Source organism: Podarcis melisellensis (genome assembly GCF_964234715.1).
Source record: "Podarcis melisellensis genome assembly, chromosome: 2".
NCBI lineage: Eukaryota > Metazoa > Chordata > Lepidosauria > Squamata > Lacertidae > Podarcis > Podarcis melisellensis.
Window position 1 is genome coordinate 118,109,676 of NC_138529.1, and position 19,611 is coordinate 118,129,286.

A 19,611-nucleotide genomic window follows, 5' to 3' on the forward strand; every position below is an offset into this window, starting at 1 on the left:
TGTGAGATTTCCTCTCAATGACTGTGTCAACAGAACTCTCTGAGCTTTCTGTGTCACTTTCAGTATCACTATAATCAGAATAATCAAATTCATCATCTGAATCATCAGCAGGGAATATGTGTGAACAATTACTCTCTCCTGTCCAGGAGCACTCTCTAGAAATTTTGTGAGAATCACCTGACCAGATTCAGACAAAATTACTCTGTAGAGACCCTTTTCATAACCCACAAAAATGCCTCTGGCATTCTTTACTCCACCTGGAGTTTCAGTTCTTGTTAGATTAATTGTGGCGTGACGTGGCTAATTGCTTTACGATCCCAATTAGCCCCTGCTTACAGCGTTCTTGGTCCGGCACGTTTCCCCCTCAGCTGCGCAGATCTGCTTCCGTTTGCCACTAGTGCAGAGTAAAACACAGCGGAAAACTGTTGCTTCTCTTTCATTTAGATCCATGCAAACACACCAGGCATTTGTGTGTTTACTTATCAGTCCTTTATTGCAGTAGTAAAATAACAAAACGACATCTCTCAGACAGACACTCTTGGGCTTCTAGCACTCATGGCTTTGGCTGCCGTCTCTCTCGAAGACAAAGAGACAATAAGGAAAAACTCCTCCCACCTTCCAAATCACACGTCAGAATGGACAGACGTCACACAGAACTCCTTAACCCTATGAATTCTGAAAACCATAACAGTTCTGACCTGAGATCCAAAAACCTTAAAATGCGAGACAGAAGGTTTCCTGTGGAACAGCCTCTCAAAAGGAGAACATTCCATGCCCTTTGAAACCTTTCTCACCCACGTGTAAGAAAAACAAGATAAAGATTCAGCCCAATACTCATGTGGCAAGTGTGAACTCAGCAATTGTGCCTTCATGCCATTCTGCATCTCCTTGTTCACTTTTACACAGACAGTTTTGTTCCATGCAGCCTCTGAAACAGCAACCTTGTGTTCTATCCCTTGCTTCTCCAGGAAATCCTGAAAATCCTGTAAAAGAAAAATTGGCTTCTCATCTGTATAAAGAAAATCAATTTTAGCATCATGAACATTCTTAATCTTATCACAAAACTCCTTAAACCTTTCTAAGGTTTCTCTGGGATTCTGCAATACGTAAATCCATACATATTGAGAAAAATGGTCAACAAATACAAGATAGTACTTTGCATTGCCTCTAGAAGGTGCTAAAGGACCAATCACATCAGCATACACTCGCTGAAAAACTTTGTTAATCTTTGTTGCCTTTCCTCTTGTGTCTTCTTTCGAGATACCTGCAAGAGAAAGCATTTTAGATTCGCATGCTCTACACATTTTATAATCACTTTCATCAAATGTCAACAGATACAGTCCATCTTTCTCTCTGGCAGAAAGATACAGCTCTCCATCTTTGTAGATTTTGCAGCTTTCCTCATCATAGGATAACACCAGTTTCTTCTTAGTGATCTGAGATACACTCAGTAAATTGTACTTTAAACCTGGAACAAAATAAACATTGTTAATAGTCAAGTTCAGACTTTCTAGATACACTGTTCCGATCCCGGTTGCTTCCATTTCCTGACCATTGGCCAGTTTCACAGTGAAGCGTTGCTTCTCAAACGTAGAAAAGAGTTCCCGACGTGATGTCATGTGTTGCGTGCATCCAGTGTCTATGAGTTCTCCACGGATGATGTGGCTTTTAGCGACATCAAAGCCATATCTGGTTTTGCCTGGGACTGGGTACGACCTTTGCTTGAAGTCTGAGGCTTTACAAAGCTCCCTCTAGCTCCTTTGTCCTGATTTGGTGTCTCCTGACGAACAGCATTCTGAGCTACAGCTTTCTCCTCTGTAGCAATAGTAGTGGGGGTGCTTGATTTCTGAACTTCACTCCCCCCATCAGCAACAGCCATTGCAGCAGTGCTAGGATCATCATCATCAGCAACAGCAGCAACAGTCTCTCCACTTCCTTGTTGTGGCTCAAAGCTCCTCCGAGCTTTCAATGAGCCCTCAAGAATTTGGCTAGCTTCATCTTGGCTCTCCCCCTTTGGTGCAACCAATTCTCGGTCCTTGCTTCCCACCCCAGCTTCACAAGCTTTGCGGAGTGATTCCCAAGCGACTCTTGGTTCCTCTGCACCCTTTAGGACTGGCTCAAGATAAGCGTCCACATTTTCCGCCAAAATTCTCATGACACGCTGCTTCAATTCACTTTGAATTGCAGCCTTCTTCCCCTGTGCTTGTACAGCAACAGGCTGTGGAGTTTGCTCTAAGTCCCATAATTGCTCTCCCACCAGTAAAAATTCCATTGCAAATGACCATTCTAGCCAGTTTTGGCTATTCAGTTTCTGAGAGAACAGAGCCATCTTTAATCCAAGCTGCAGCGTCAGCTACAAACTGGAAAGTCCAAAAGTCTGTTGTTTACAAGCTGCTTGCACCTGGCAGTCAGTCCAGCTGCCTGGAATTTTCCCTTTCACAGAATCTGTAAACAATAAGCCTTTGCTGCAATCCAACAGCTATCAGCAAGCTTCGCTCTGCTTGGAAAGCCCCATTTTCCAACAGTTTGTTTACAAAAAGCGTCGCTGAAAAACACACAGCCTTGCTTTTGTTTTTGAAGCTTCTTTGCTCTCTATGCTCTTTAAGCTAACCAGCTCATAAATTTAGCTTAAAAGGTACTCACGACTTGTCGCATACTTCATATCAGCTCTGGAATGTGAAGTATGCGGCTGCTGCGCTCTGTTTAATCCAAAACAAGAGCCTCTCTTCTCAGGGAACCGAAGACTTTTCAATTCGCGTTCACCATCCAGCCATAAATCAGCATCGCAGAGGTCCGTGGATCGCTGCTTATCAGCAAAAAAACATCTCCCACCTGGAGCTCACCGTCTTCTTGCTGCAACCATCGGGCTCTGCTAGCATTGTTGGTTTGCAAGCCCCCCTCCATAGAGGCTGGCCCCTCTCAGTGTCCTTGGAGCTTGCTTACCGGTAACCTCCTCTGGCTGATATCCAGACAGACCAGGGAGATTTTGATAGGCGACATTTTCCCAAGCATGGGCAAAATGCACAACCCCTCCCTTCTGCTTCCGCAGGGGAAAGAAAATAAGTCAGAAATCTATTTACATGATGTTTATTTCTGACATTACAACACTAGAGAAAAACACGTCCTTTCAGTTCAGTTCCTCCAGCAAGTCTGACAAACTTCCTGTACATGTGCACTCGGAAGGCTTTAAGTTGCACTCTTCACAAAGGCTTATCCAGCCTGTGAACATCCTGGTAAATTCTTTCCCAGAGATAAGGGCATCATGTTGTGTCAACAAACTGGCTGTCTGCAGTGGCGATGCTTCCATATATACTGACAGGGAGGAGGCGACTGGCGTGGTGTGTGAGAGGGAGGGGGGCAATGAAATGGTGCAGGGGGGAAATGGTACAGCCTGAACGAACAGAATCCCCACGCCAATTAACGGACAGCCTGTGGGCCAGATCTTGAAGGCAATTGGGCCTGATCTGGGCCCCGGGCCTTAGTTTGCCGACCCCTGGTATAGGGGATGGAGCAAGGGGAGGTGGCCCTGAGGCAGGTGGGGGGGCAAAGGTGTCTTAATTTTGACATGTGCCACCACCCCGTGGGAAACACAGGAAAAGGAGATCAGGCTGCACAGGTCAGTAGTCGGCGGCCCTGATAGTGGAGCCAGGGAGAGTCCGGCCTGATATATGAGGGGTCAGTTCCACAGGCATTTGTTGTTCTAGCTCTTAGTATCCCAGGAGAGAAATCAGATGTACCTGGTGCTGAGAAGACGTTCCTTGGGGGAGCATTGTGCGTTTGGGGTGGGGCTGAGGAACACAGGGAGGGTGTCCTGCAAAATGTATAGGGCAGCACAGCCCATGGGGCCCCCTCCGGAAGCTGCCGGACTGCAGCTCCCGTCCTCTCTGACCCCTGGCCATGCTGGATGGGTCAGAGGGGAGTTGGAGTCCAGCATTATCCAGAGGACACCCCATTTGCTGCCCCTGATAGACAGAATCCAGCCTGTAAATACGGAACGCTAATGCATCAACCCTAAACACGTATAACTGGGCAGAAACCCCACTCAATGCAATGAGGTTTATTTCTGACAAAGTGTGGAGATGGGGAGGCTGTATTCGCAGAGGGCATTAGCAGCTGACACCCTGTTCAATTTCTTTTTTACTTTCTTCCCATCTGAGGTCTCCAGAGTAAGGAGCTATCCTGCCTGACGTGGGGGAAGGGGTTCATTTTGTACTCCTCTATTAATCCAATTATGCATGCATTTTCACAGCTGCATAAGGTCTTGTGGGAGAGGAAGGTTTCGTAGAATCACAGAGTTGTGAGGGGTCCTGAGGGTCATCTAGTCTGTTACCGGAAAAATCTGAGGGCTCCCTTGGACAAAAAGTAAAGACACCAACCAGAGTAAATTGGAGCAAATCAGCAGCCTGTAGGCTTGGTCTTTATTGAAGAAAGACTGTCGCGACAGGGTGCTCCCCTCACTTGCAGGTGAGAGGAAAGACCCAGAATAATGGTGTGCCAGACCTTATAAAAACTTTTGAAATTCCCATCCCCTAGGTCAAGCCCACCCCCAGAAACATCATGCATACATTACAGAAAGGAGGGGTTGAGGGAGGAGTTGTGGTGGTAACCTGAGTGTCCTGTCACCTGGCTGGTTCCCTTCTCTCCCCCTCCCATGAGTCACTTCCAGGAGACAAAGGGGAGTTTGCAGTTTCCTGCCCCCAGAGGGAAGATCTGATCATTGTCCTTTGTTCCAGTCCATGCTGAATCCACTCCCATATGCAAGTTCTTTGTGATCTTGATTGTCTTCTGTCTAGGAGCAACTGGGCAGGGCTCCTGTAGATGTGCTGGTATGGTGAAGGGATTATGGCTGCCCTGTATCAAACCTTCCCCATTTTGTAGTCCTTCCTTCATGGAGTAAAATAAAAGTGGAACAGTGCAAATCCAATGTATGGTTGATTTTCTATGAATTTATAACAGAAGCATAGCGTATGTAGTGTGTGAGTGTGAGTGTGTGTGAAGTTTGTGCAAACTGAATGATTGGGGTGGGGGGTTCCTGCTACAAGAATCCTGCAGGAATCCTTTGCCGAACGTGGGGCTCCAACCCACAACCCTGGGATTAAGAGCCTCGTGCTCTGCCAAATCGACATCTCAAAAGGAAAACAAGACTCAAGGTGAGGAAAAGATGATTTATTGGGACTGTTAAAAGTGTGACTGTCTCTTTAAGAAAAAGTGAGTTGCAGAGGGAATTAAGGGAAAAGGAAGGAAAATGAATATTCTCAAAGAAGCCCTTGAAAAACTGCCCAAGGTTCTCCTGGTGGGTAAATGGTTTTTTATGTCACTCACTCTGGTCTGGAAAGAAACTCTTGCTGGGCCTGAGAGGCAGATTTAGTCTCCTCAGGAGATAATGAGGTGGGTTTTATTTTCCCACAGATAAAAGAAAGGGAGGAGGGTCTCTCCAGAGAACGAGGCTCCTGAGAATGTGTAGAGTTCGGCTCCTGAGTCGGCGTCAGAAAAAGACACACGTCCCCCTTCATAGTCCAGAGTCACCCGGATCCTCCTGGGCTCCTCACTTGGGGACAGAGGAGAGTATTTAGGGGATGTCCAGGCCATGTACTCCCCTCTCGACCTCCCCACAGCCCAGATCCCCTCCTCAGGGCTAAAGGAGAAGCGGCCCTTTCTCTTCACAGACTTCCTGACAACCCCCACAACCCACCATTTCCCACTTTCCACAGTGACTTCCCAGAAATGTCTGCCTGCTGTGAATCCCTCACGACCCAACACACAAAAATAAAAGTTGAATCTCTCAGGATTATCAGGCAGGGCTTGAGGTTTGTCTCCTAATCTCAGGCTTTTCCTATCCTTGGACAGGATGAGTTTGGGATGGGCTGTGTCTGGATCCAGAGTGACATTTGCTGTTGGGGAGAAGATGAGGGAAAGAGAAGATCAGGCAGAATCGGCAGAGAGACAGAAACGGACACCATTATCCAAGAAACACCCGAAAAACCCAGATTCCCTTTCAGATCAAGGGGATTTATTTGCATCGCATGCAAGACTGAGACTCCTCCTTGCAGACTCTCATCAGAATAAATATCTTCTGGTTGGTTTTTAAATCAGTTTCCTTCACTTTCTTATATTCAATGTCCATTGTGCCTGCCCTCCTTCCAACCCAGGCATTTTCTAAGGGGAAAAACCACCCAGGAAACCTTTTACTCTTCTGTGTTAGGGAAGGAGAAATAGAGAATTGGAGGAGGCAGGAGAGGAGAGAAGCTGCTTTCCTCTGACAATCTCTGTGGGAATTGGCCTTTGGGGACGTCTGGGTTGGGCTGGGGGAGGAAGACCCCCTGTAATAATAATAATAATAATAATATCATTTGCATACTGCCCTTCATCTATAGGTCTGAGGGTGGTCCACAGCATTAAAATACAACACAAAACCACATATAGGCCTCCCCTCACTTTTGCGGGAGTTATGTTCTGTGCCCTTGTGCACAAAAGTGAAAATCGTGTTAAGTGGGGAGCCTGTTTATTCCTGTTCTCCATCTCTCTCACCCACTTGGTCTCTCCTTCCTCCCAACCATCTTGGAAGTTTAGGCCTTGCCGCCAGGGAAGAGGAGGCAGGTGGAAGGGCAATTTTACAAAGGACTGCTTATTCCATGCTTCTCTTTGGGATTTAATATATACCATATATATTATATCTATATTGAAGAGCAAGAAAGAGGACACATTTGCCAACTTTGACTTTTAACTATGGATCGCTATGACGACTCTCATTTGAAATACCCCATACTATATGTAGGCTATAGAAGCTGTGATATATTGCTAGTAGCAGTGTTCTTAACTTTCAACAACAAAAGAAGAATATGAATACATATAGCTCCCTCACTTGCCACATGAAATATTTGGGCACATGTTCACATCTTTCTGAATGTAAGTGTGCACAGAACAATTTATTAAACTGTTGAACATCTGCATGTGGACTCTCCTTAAGGGCAGGGGGATCTTAACTCTTGCCCTCCCGGACTCCTTCTCCAAGATCTTGTAGCTGAGCCAGCGTCCTTTTGGTTCAGCCACAAGAGAAGGGATTTTTAAAGTATGTCGCTAGCTTAAGATGCTGCTCTGTTGTGATTCTCTGCTGCAGATTAGCCTAACCGGGTGCCTTAGATCTGACTCTAATGCAGGCATAGGCAACCTCGGCCCTGCACATGTTTTGGGACTACAACTCCCATGATCCCTAGCTAACAGGACCAGTGGTCAGGGATGATGGGTATTGTAGTGCCAAAACATCTGGAGGGCCGAGGTGGCCTATGCCTGCTCTAATGCAATATTAAAATTTTCATGGGTTCTTGTAAACCAAAAAACCAAACAAAAAAGGGGACATTTTGCCAAATTTTAAAAATCTGCCCAGATACAAATTTTAAGAAATTTTGATCATGAAAATAGAAGACATGGCTGGCGAAAAGAGGACATTTGGCAACCAGGCCTGAAAAAGGTCACATGATGGAAAAGCAACCCAACTCTCTCCAGCCAGGAGTAAAACTCTTCCCTCCTCCGCCTGATCCTTCTGGGAAGTTTCTATCTCCCCCTTCAAGTCCACCCTCTCTGCCTTTGTGGCACAAACAGCAGGGCTAAAGTCAAGCGTTGGATGGTTCTCAACATGCAGAAGAGACTTTTGACCCCCCATGAAACACTAGTCCCTGTCCCTCCTGTGAACTGGGGTCTCCATGTGAAATTTACCTCTCTTCAGACTTCTGAGTGACTGGACATCTGAGGAAGCAAAAAGAGAGGCTTAATGGTCTACACTGCAATAGTTCAAAGAATATCTTTTTACAAAACATCACCATAACATAGCATCTGGGGTCTTATGTGAAATTTACCTCTGTGGAGATTTCTGAAAGACTGGACATCTGAGGAAGCAAAAAGAGGGTTAATAGCTAAAAAAAAATATTTCAAGCAAAAGATGACATCATAAAACAAGTAACTGAAAGACAACAACTGTAGGCCTAAGGAATTAAAACAACTAACGTGTTTAGCTGTGATTCCTGCATTGCAGGGGGTTGGACTAGATCAGGGGTCAGCAAACTTTTTCAGCAGGGGGCCGGTCCACTGTCCCTCAGACCTTGTGGGGGCCCGGAGTATACAGTGGTACCTCGGGTTAAGTACTTAATTCATTCTGGAGGTCCGTTCTTAACCTGAAACTGTTCTTAACCTGAAGCACCACTTTAGCTAATGGGGCCTCCTGCTGCCGCCGCGCCACCGAAGCACGATTTCTGTTCTCATCCTGAAGCAAAGTTCTTAACCCGAGGTAATATTTCTGGGTTAGGGGAGTCTGTAACCTCAAGCGTCTGTAATCTGAAGCGTTTGTAACACAAGGTACCACTGTATTTTGGGGGGGAAATGAACAAAATCCTATGCCCCACAAATAACCCAGAGATGCATTTTAAATAAAAGGACACATTCTACTCATGTAAAAACAAGCTGATTCCCGGACAGTCCGCGGGTGGGATTCAGAAGAAGATTGGGCCGGATCCAGCCCCCAGGCCTTAGTTTGCCTACCCATGGAATAGATGACCCTTGGGATCCTTTCAAACTCTACTATTCCATGATTCCATGGGGAAATCAGAAGTGGTCAACCATGCTATAAAATGGCGGAATACAATCATTCAAAATCCACGAATGAAATGGGGATCTGTACTGAATGACTGGAGGAAGGTTAACATCTGCGCCAAGTAAACTGGTGGGAAAAAGCTCTTGAAAGCGGAATTTCCAAGCATGCTAACAAACCAGACTGCAGAGGAAGAAGCTGCAGAGCCTTACCCTGTAATTCAAAGGGTCTCATGCAATGGGAAGTCCTCCCTCATGGAATGGGGCTGATCTCAAAAGCCCCAAAATAACCTCTCCAGATTGTGTGGAGGGAAAACAAAATGCAAGGGAGATTCCTTATACATGAGAACGTGACAAGATGGACCCTGGACTGACCCCGCAGGATCCTCCTTGAGGGCTTCTGTAAGATATTGTAAGGCCTGAGGCTTTTCCCTACAAACAAGCAGTATATCGATTTTATGAAAGCAAAATCTATAAAATCAAGGATACTAGTCTATAGGCAGGAATGGAACTCAAGACTGGTGTGCAGGTTCTTCACAGGGACAAGCTCTGCCCCCAATCCAAGCCTTCAAACTCCTCCCAGTTCATTTATGGGACAGACAAAGAACCCAAACCCCCTAGAGGACTGTTTCCCAGAGTGACGCCATTGATGGGGGTCCCATAGTCTGCATAACAGACGGTCCAACACCCATGAAATATCAGTCCCCATCCCTCCTGTCAAATTGTTCCTCCCCTGGAAATTTACCTTTCTGAATCTGTTTTCTGTATAACATAGCATCTGAGGAAGCAAAAAGATAATAAAGTGTAAGGGCAACACTCTTCCACCTGAAATAAATCTCCATATAAAAGAAGAAGAAGAAGAAGAAGAAGAAGAAGAAGAAGAAGAAGAAGAAGAAGAAGAAGAAGAGGAGGAGTTTGGATTTGATATCCTGCCTTTCACTCCCCTTCAGGAGTCTCAAAGCGGCTAACATTCTCCTTTCCCTCCCTCCCCCACAACAAACACTCTGTGGGGTGAGTGGGGCTGAGAGACTTCAGAGAAGTGTGACTGGCCCAAGGTCACCCAGCAGCTGCATGTGGAGGAGCGGAGACGCGAACCTGGTTCACCAGATTACGAGTCCACCGCTCTCAACCACTGCACCACACTGGCTCTTATTATTACATTATGAAGTAACACTTCATAATGTAGCATCCTTGAATCGACATCTATTCAGAGCAGGAGAACCTCCAAAAGGACAACCCCAGATTGTGTAGATGGGAAACCAAAAAGAAAAGGAGGTTCCGTAGAATTGGAAAGAGATACACTCTGGTTCAGGCTTCCTTTACAGGATCCAGCGTCACAATATACATGGGCCATTCTGGGGGACAGGAAATGAAGGCTGGAGCCCCAAGAAGGAAGGGATCCTGGGGTTACTCAATTCCATGCAATAAGAGCCTGGAATGTTCAGTTCTGAAGAAATAATAAAATTCCCAGTGTGAAATCCTGGCAGCCGATTTTAATTACCTTTCCATTGTTTCATTGCATCTTCCACAAGGTGATTTAGATCACAGGATTCCAAGACCCTGTTCCTCAGCTCTGGAGGGAAAGCCATCGGCTTCTCTGGACTCTCTCTTTTCTCATACCTGGTGAAAAGAAAAACAATGTCAGCCCATTCAAATCTGCAATTTCTGTTAAAGGAAAAGAAAGGAATTGGGAGGAGGCCTAGAGGGAGAGGCAGGCCCTGAGTGGGGAGTTTCTTCCTCACTACAGACTCTTCAGCAAGACCCCCAAGGGCCAAAACAGCAACCCCAGGCCTCTGAGTCTCCCCACTGATGTCAATTCAAAGAAGCAGCAGAATCATATGGTATCAAGGGGCAGGAATTGTCTGAGGGTGATGAGAGCGCAGCACACATTTCCTTTCTCTAGATGTCCCCAGAGAAGGAGTGAGGAAGAAAAAGAGATCTAGGGGCTCTATGGGGCAGGAGTTTTCTTGGGACAGGGTGGGGGCCCGGCATAGTGTTTGCTGCAGAGTGACTGAACTGGTCAGTCTAGAAGGAAACAATGAAGGCAGGCACGTCCAACTCCCAAGAGACAGATCTCCTCACAGTATAAAAAGATCTACCCATTGTCAAGTCCCAAAGAGGGGGCCCTGCTTTTACCTGTGAGATGCCTCAGGGAGTGAGTCCTCCAGTCTCCCCCCTGCAGCCCCTGGGGGGCCATGTCTGAGGTTCCTGCATCCCGGCCTCATGGAGCGATGCTAATGGAAATGAGCCAGATCCACTTACCTCTGCAAGGTCCTTCTCACATCCTAGAGGGAAAAAGAGAAGGGAATTCACTGCACCCCACAGGCCACACTAGGAAGACCCCCTCAGACCCTGCCCCTTGGATGTCAGTCTGCCTGGCACATGCCAAGGTTTTGGGTAGGGATGGTGGAATCAGCTAGTTTTGGTTTCTCACAGCTTTTATTTCTCCAATCTGAAATTATGAATTTTTCCAATATCAAGTTCTCCACATTTCCACATCAGTTTGCAATTATTGTTGAAAATCCTTATGAAAATCCACCAGCATTTAAGGGAATCTCATGTTTATGGATTCAATAGAAGATTCCAACGCATCTCTTGTCTTAGATTATAATTTATTAACTTTAATCCAGTTTGCATTGTGCAATTCAGACGTAAGTAAGCCTACAGGATATTCCTACCAGGGAACTGTCCCAAATTGTCTTCCATAGAAGTCCCCAAATTTCAAATTCTACTTTCCAACTGGAAATAAGAAAAGCACCTGCAGCATAAAATGCCTCCAAAGGGCTAATAAAACAGCTTCAGACCTGTATTTCTGAAGGAGCGTCTCCACCCCCATCGTTCAGTCCGGATACTGAGGTCCAGCTCCGAGGGGCTTCTGGCGGTTCCCTCCTTGCAAGAAGTGAGGTTACAGGGAACCAAGCAGAGGGCCTTCTTGGTAGTGGCGGCCACCCTGTGGAAGGCCCTCCCAGCAGATGTCAAGGCAATAAACAACTATTTTGTGTGGAGTTTGGAACTGACAGGGTTAAAACTCCGTGGTGTCCTGTATCTGGGAGGAGCTTAAGGCAGAGAAGTGCGTCACAGTCTGTGTCACTGTTCAGACTTGCTTTCGCTTCTGCCTGAGACGCAGCTCAGCTCGGAGGCTGCGTGTGTGCTTTGGAGCACAGAGAATGTCGGAGGTTTACTGCTTTGTAAATAAACGCTTCTAGAGATAAGAACCGAACTGTCTTTGGACTTGATTTATCCCTCATCTCACACGGACGCAGGACCACTGCTACTCTGCTCTCCTGCCAGGACAGCTCCCCAACAGAGCCACGCAGGGAAGCCTGACTGGACGCAGGATTTGTTTACTCCAAAAGGTTATGGAAGTTACACATTTCCTGACAAGTGTGAGAAGGGAGGAAGACTGCCAGCGTTGCATTGCTGAGAGCTCCTGCCAGGAAGGGCAGTGGGGAATGCTGGAGAGCGGAGCCAAAAGCCAAGGAAGATGGCTGCTTCGGAGGTCCAGCTTGCTGGCAAATGCGTGAGTACGCTTAAAGCCCCGGTGGGTGGAAGATGGCTGCTACCCAGGCACAGCAGGGCCATGAGAGCTATAATATCCCCTTCGAAAGACTGAATGGGGCCAATTGGGAAGCCTGGTCAAAGCGAATGTACTACTGGCTGGAAGGAAAACGGCTGTGGGAATGCACGCAGGCCGATCCAGTACTTGCCCAGCCCAATGCTGCAGCTGCAGAGGCTGAGAAGTCTGCAGGTGCAGTGGAAGCCTGTGAAGCAGACGTAGCTGATGCTCTGGAAAGAGAGCAAAGGGTGCTAGCCATTTTAAGGGCCAGCGTTGATGCTTGACTCCAAGGGAAGAAGCTCCAAGGGAAGAAGCCCTGGGTCGCGTGGCAGGCACTGAAGACAGCATGTCAGGCCGCAGTGGGAGCCAGACCAGAGGGGGCTGGAGAATGCCCAGAGAGAGCTGTAAGCCCAGAGGGGGCTGGGACTGTTTTGGGAAGCTGTTTCTATGCTTCAACACATCTGTGTGATGGACTGTGTGCTGGAGAGAGGCTGAGAGCTGGGAAGAGGAAAGCAGTGGCAAGCTGTTCCTCAGGAAGCTATGCACCCAGGAGTGGGGGTGCAGGCCAAAGTCTCTAAGAGTTGTTTGTGCTCTGAGCCGAAGTCCAACAGCGAAGGGCATTGTTCTGTAGAGGCCCAGGAAGGCAAGGACACCGGCCGGAGAGGAATGTCAACAAAGCAGGTTCCCAGGGCCGGTTCCCAGCAGAGACGTGGGAAAGCAGCAGGCCAGGAGAAAAACACAGACAAGGCGTCTTATCACCTCACAGCTGCAATGGCGTCTCTGAGAAAAGGCAAAAGCCTTAGTCGGGGGGAGGCTGTGGCCATGGCAACCGGTGAGGGTGCAAGCAACGCCATGGCAACTTTGGAAGACAGCCAGAGAGACACTTTATCTCTTGTTATAGATTTGGGAGCATCGCATTGCCTCGTGACGTCTCGAGGGCTCCTGAGGAACTGCAAGACAGTTAAAACTAGATGCTATGTCACATTAGCAAATGGGTCTCAAAGACCATTGACTGAAACTGGGTTTTTATATTGTTCTTTTATAGATCACGAGGTGCAAGCTTTTGTGGTTCCTGAGCTTGCACATTCTCTTTTAAGTGTGTCATCACTTACTGCTGATGGTTTTGATGTTCTGTTCTCTAACAATTTGTGTTCCTTCTACAGGAATGGGAAGAAGATCTACAGTGTTGAGAGAAAAGACAGGCTCTTTCTGGTGCAGATGCCTATTGAAAATGGGACTGGTAGAAAAATGGGACTGGTGGAAAATGGGGCTAGTGGAAAGTCCATTAAAGATGCCCAAGTGCAGTGTGCAAATGTCCCACCACACCATGATTGTATGCACTTGTGGCACAGGAGATTTGGGCATGTTGGGTGGTCATATGTAAAGAAAGCCGCAGAGAACACCATTGGGTGTAGGTTCAAGGCATGTGCCAAATACTTAGATTGCCAAGCCTGTAAGCAATCGAAGGTCACAACAAGAGAGGAGAACCAGCAAACCCTTTGAACTTGTGCATGCGGATTTAACAGGGCCCATGCCAACACCTTCTTTAGCTGGGTCTAAATGGGTTCTGGTTCTGATCGACGATTTTTCAAGGCATTCTTGGGTTTTCTCGCTTAAATATAAGTCAGAAGCAGCTGCACTGATCAGGGATTGGATCACAGCGGTAGAGCTGCGGTTCTCTACCAGGGTGATTTCCTTTCAATCTGATCGCGGGGGGGGGGGGGAGTTCACAGGTTCTTCACTGCAATTGTTTTTCAGGCAGAAGGGTATCAGTCATCGATTGACTGCCCCCTACTCTCCGCAACAGAATGGGGTTGCAGAGAGAAAATTTCGCACGCTACAGGAAGCAGCGAACGCTATGTTGGCAGACTCGGGTTTGCCACAGTGCTTTTGGGCTGAGAGTTATAAGACAGCATGCATTGTTCAGAACAGGGTGTTCAATTCAAGTGTGGGAGACACGCCGTACTTTCTGTTGCATCAGAAGAAACCAAAAGTGGACTTCCTGTGAGTGTTTGGCTGTGAGGCTTGGGTCCTCATTCCAAAGGCCATGCGCAGAAAGGGTGAGCCAAGATCTAGGAAGATGATCTTTGTAGGCTATGAGCCGGGTTCAAAGGCATGGCGTTTCGCATACCCTACTGGCAACCAGTCTAAGCTGCTTATTAGCGGCAGTGCTGAGTTTTGCGAGCAGAGTGGGTGGAAACGTCTCCACGGGAACCCGGAGGTTCTGTCAGACTCAGATGATTAAGAGGAGGAGGACGAGGCTGAACCTGTTGCTGAGGTGTACAGTCCACAGCCACAGAGTCCAGAGCCGGGATCTCCAAGGGAGAGGCTCCGTATCTCTCCAAAAGGGAGTCCCAGGACCCCTCCACAGGTCTCTGTCAAGTCTGAGCTAAGGAGTGAACCATCCTCGCCAGCAGAACCAACTGTACGCCCGAAACAGGGCAGCAGGTCAGAGGGGGATGTGTCTGACACAGAGGATAGTAGGGTTGATCCAGGTGAATCAGGCACAATTCCAGAATTCACGCTGAAGAGGTCAGCAAGTTCAACCAAAGGGAAGCCACCTGAAAGGTATGAAGCCACAAGTGTCTGGGTTGGTGTGGCTAGATGTGAATCTCACACGGACGCAGGACCACTGCTACTCTGCTCTCCTGCCAGGTCAGCTCCCCAACATTTTGCTTTTAAAAGAAAACTGAAGGTGGCCCTGTTTAGGAAAGTTTTTAATGTCTGATGCTGTATTGTTTTTAATATTCGGTTGGAAACCACTCAGAGTGGCTGGGGAAACTCAGCCAGATGGGCAGGATAAAATTTTATTATTCTTATTCTTATTCTTATTCTTATTCTTATTATTTAGCTCAGTGTTTCTTTGGGCGCATCCACACTTTTCCCTTGCCCAGAAAACACGGGTCCAAGTGGTTTTGCCTTTGCCCTGCCACTTTCCCCCAGGGAAAACCTGCTCCTTAGTGCAACATTGAAGCAAACGTCAATCTGGAGAAAACCAGGCTGAGGTTTGCTCTAATTCAGCAGTAAACAGCAGGTTTTCCTTGAGGAAAGGGGTGGGACAAGCAGCAGTCTGGATGAGTCCCTCTGTCTTGCTCTTTGGTCATTGTGACTGAGCACCATTTTGGGCTGATCTGAATCCATTGTGAAGGGGATCAACCAAGAAGTTGTGGAGGGAACCAGAAAAGAAGTTTGGTCAAGAGACTGGCTCATGTTGCAAGGAGGCCTGAACTCATCCTCGCTGAAGCCCAGCACAGGGCAGGAAGGCAGCATTGCCAAGAAGAAGGCATTTGGAGACAAATCATCAGCAAAGAGCAGAAAACCACCTCCTGTTCCATCAAGAACACAGAAGAATCTCTAGTCTGCATTCAGGTGAGTTAAGCATCCCAGGTCTCTTGAGTCTTCCTGTCCATTACAAACCTGACTAGAGGCTCCATCATCTGAGCCCCTGCACTCCTTGCATAAATGAAAGGGACACATAAAGGATGGGAGGCAGCCTTTTCCTGGAGCCTTGGGCTGCTCCTGCCACCATCTTACCTGCAGGAATTCACTCGCTGGCTGCTGACCCTTCTCCTCCATCTCCTGGATGATCCTCTCAAGCAAGGAGAGATTCCTGGAGAGTCTGGCCAGCTGTTCATCCCTTCTCCCTGCAATCGCCTTCTCCACCTCTTCGATATGATTCAGCAGACCTTTTTCTTGTTCTTCCAGGAACTGGCGCAGTTCTTTGAACTTCTCCACAATCTTCAGCCTCTCTGTTTCTGTTAATTTCTGCAAGAAAAGAGGAGGTCTGAGTGTGTTTGGTGCTTAGCCTCAAAACAGCAGAAACAAAATTATGAGAATTAAACAGGGTGGACACTTCTGATTTTTCATAGACATGAAACCTCCAGTGGCTAAAGAAGTAAACCTATATTTTGAGGGGAGGCCCTCTACCTTTGCTGTTTCTGTTGACTTCTCTTTTGCAGACGGATACAGCCTAAAGGAAGGAGCTCTTTTTTCCTAGACATGGATGTTCCCTGCATGTTTTGGGGCATGGCATAACCAGAGTTTACAGTTGTTCAGAGAACATCCAGGGACATTAAACACCCCTCAGTTTAGACTGGAGCCATCTAGGTGTAGGAAGGAACAGAAACAGAGGAGAACAAAGTGCAGAGTTGATCCCCAGAGCTCCCCTGTTTTCTTTAAAGGTTCATAATGGCCTGAGTTTACTTAAAATGAACAAGAGCCCACATTTAGAAAGACAATTCTTTAGTAGAATTTATGGTAAATCAGGATTTGGACTGAATTGCCTCCACCCTTTCAGCTCACAAGTTCTCAGGCTTCTCCTTGACTGCTATTCACATAATAAATGACAAGGGGAAATAAACTCCATTGAGCTGCATTCAAAGGTGAACTTACCCAATTCGCTCTTGCTGAAAAAATATGGAGACCAAAACAGAGCAATCCTTTGAAATTCACACCTTTGATATTTTCAAGCTTGACCCAGCCAGGTAATATTCACAAAAAATGTATTTATGAGGGTAAGGTACAGATCAAAATATTTATGCAAGTTGGTAGTTACCCTAACATCTAATACATTTTCAGAACAATAAATTAATAAACAGACTGATATGAGAAATGAGAAATGGGGAGAAGCTCAAATGGGCAGATTTCCCCATCATTTCTCAGTCCTGACTCGATTCTTCTTCTTCTTCTTCTTCTTTTTCTTTTTCTTCCTCTTCCTCTTCCTCTCTATTTAATTTATACACTGCCCTATACCTGGAGGTCTCAAGTGCTTGTTCCCTGTCTAGTAACAACAGAGACACTTACAAGGAGGTCTTTGCTTTCCTTGTCCAGATCTGCTTGATGGGCCAGAATTTCTTCTCTCTCTTTCCTCAGAATCTCCAGGCGGCGACAGATCTCTCCCTAAAGAGAAAAGGAAAAATTCAGCTTTGATTGAGACGCACAGAGAGATGAAAATCACAATGGCTTCTTGCGCTCAGTGGCCTTCCTAGAATAGCAAAGTACCATATTTTTTGCTCTATAGGACGCACTTTCCCCCCTCCAAAAATGAAGGGGAAATGTGTGTGCGTCCTATGGAGCGAATGCAAGTCCGCCTTCCGCTTTTGTAAATAGAACAAAGCAAAGAGGCTGCAAGCTAGAGTCTTGGAAAGCTGATTGGAAAGGATAAACTTCAACCTCCAAAAATAGTACATCCCCCCCTGGAAGTAGGAGAAGAGGGGGGGGAGTTTCGGACTATTTATACCTGCGAGAGAGAGGGAAGGAAGGTAAAATTCCATTGCTCAGAACCTGGGAACGGACTGCAAATAGAACAATAAGGCTGCTGTGTCTGAAGCGCGCTCTGACTGTTAGCTGTCAAAGAGAGATACATTGTGTTTAACTGTTTCTAACTGTCTCCCTCTGACTCTAAAGGGAGAAAGAAAGTAACTAAAAATTGAGACTAAATTTCCTGCTTAAGTTATGCTTTAAAAGGAGTTATTTTGGAGCAATATAAGTACGGATTGTAACGGTTTCCCCCTAGAGGAAGGTTTGGAAACTGTTATAAGAGTTGGATAAGGGGGGACTTCCGGGTTAGCGCCAACATCTAATGGTGGATTCCCTCTGATCTCCGGAGGGAATCGCCTCAGTAGGGATCGGGTTCTACCGCACCGGCGACGTGGGGACCCTTAAAAACCACAGGTGTGGATGCCTGTGGACGTGGTGACTCGGCGGGCACCATCAGCGCCCCCCGACCCGTAAAGGAGATTTTAAAGGCTACGGAACGGGGGACGGGGAGCGGCGCGGTGCTGAGAGTCTTCTGCTTCCCCTGCTGAGTGAAGCCGCATGCCATGGATGGAGAGCGCTGACTTTTTCCTTCAAACATTCGGACTAAAAGTAACAACCCGTGAGTAATACGGAAATTGGACTTGAAAGAATTTTTTTTTAAATTCGATATGAACGGGGGAGGGGTAAAAAGGAAGTCTGCCCCCCCACCTTGTAGATATTTGAAAGCAAAGACCGGATAACTAAAGTTGGGAGAAACATCTTTTCCTTTTTGGAAGAAAAATTAATATTTTCGCGATTGGACTGTACAATTGATTTTGCTGGAGGATAAGAACTGGCTTAGGCTAAAGTACAACCCCCCCCCCCCCCGGGACCCGGGAGTGATCTGTGAGAGAGCCTGCTGAAAAGAAAAAGACTTTGACAGCTGTCAAACTAGCTGTCAAAGTTGGGAAATAAAAGGAAACGCTGTTTCTGGTAACTCTGCTGGCTAGATTTTCTTTTAAATTTGGATACAAATCGTCAGGAGTAAAGGAAAATAAGTTACATTTGGACTATTGGAGTGAAATTGGAAAGATACTAAGTAAACAGAGTCCCCCTAGAGGGGACTTTTGAGATACTGCAAGAAATGGCTCTAAGTGGAAAAATACTCGATGAGCTGAATAGGACTTTTTATCTCCTGGGAAAGCTCCACGACCAGAGTGATATCTTAGCAACAACAACAACAGCATTGAATGATACTGTCAACAATCTTATGGGAACAGGAAGAGACTTGATACAAGTTTTTGTCTCTGAACCAAAAGTCTTGGAAGGTGGAATAGAGGCAGCTACAGCTGAGGAAATGAACTTTGACAAATCCCAAGAGACACATGAGGACGTGCCGGAAACTGAAGGTGAAGCCACAAGGCTGCAGAAGATCAAGTTTGACCAGAGGCCTGATAGCATAAATTTGTTCAAGATGGAAATTGGAGCTTTAGGGCCATATAGATTAAAAAGATTTAAGAAACAGAACTTGAGCTCCACTTCTAAATACAGAGGCCTGCTGGTAAGAAAAATGGACATTATGGTGACAGGGCTTCCCTCGAGAGTCGATGTTGAAAACAAAGGACTGTCAAAAAGACCGGCAGAGAGAAACTAAGAGAGGGCTAAAAGCCTCAGGCGTTTGGGACACAGGCTAAAACAGATGTACTGATGGACATTGGTTTAGGGACCACAATCGGGAAAGGGAGGGGGAATTTGGGAATCCAAAGGGTGTTAAAATATAATTTGTTTAGATCTTGTTCATATGTTTATTTTTTGTAACTTTTATGGAAGGTGGGAAAATCGCGGGAGATTTGGGTCGACTTTAGGAAAAAGGTTTAAAATTAACTTAAAATTGGGTTTTTTATAAGATATAAGATTTTAAATAAGTACTTGTTGAGCGGACAAAAATGAAATTATAATACAGAAGGGGGAGGTGAGAGGAGGTCGGGGAAATAAGGTTTAAGAAAGAAAGGGATTGGAATTATACCTGTTTTGTTTGTGTGTGTATGTTCTCATGTGGGTTTGTGTTTATGTGTTTATAATTGGAAACTTTAATAAATATTATATTAAAAAAAACAACGAGTTGGATAAGGGGAATTTTCCATTAGAAAAATAAAACTGCTTGACTGTGGGACTGACCTTGGATTTTCTGAGTGTTATGGCAGATGGGAAAGAAAAAATAGACTCTTCACTCCCAG

General features: G+C 46.3%; 1 protein-coding gene across 4 annotated transcripts in view; it reads right to left on the minus strand.

Moving 5' to 3' along the window:
* Positions 1-5,150: 5,150 nt before the first annotated feature.
* Positions 5,151-19,611, minus strand: part of LOC309364780 (zinc finger protein RFP-like) — a 29,108-nt gene continuing 14,647 nt past the window's right edge. The window contains exons 2-8 of one of the 4 annotated variants that reach the window (XM_081902681.1): positions 16,940-17,035; positions 15,671-15,901; positions 10,843-10,865; positions 10,082-10,200; positions 9,326-9,358; positions 7,854-7,883; positions 5,151-5,891 (exon numbers count right to left, since the gene is read on the minus strand). In XM_081902681.1, the coding sequence (XP_081758807.1) occupies positions 5,374-5,891; positions 7,854-7,883; positions 9,326-9,358; positions 10,082-10,200; positions 10,843-10,865; positions 15,671-15,901; positions 16,940-17,035 (1,050 nt within the window). In that variant the 3' untranslated portion in view covers positions 5,151-5,373. Of the gene's footprint in view, positions 5,892-7,713; positions 7,744-7,853; positions 7,884-9,325; positions 9,359-10,081; positions 10,201-10,842; positions 10,866-15,670; positions 15,902-16,939; positions 17,036-19,611 lie in introns of all 4 variants that reach the window. The other 3 variants (XM_081902680.1, XM_081902682.1, XM_081902683.1) reach the window with 3 other exon arrangements.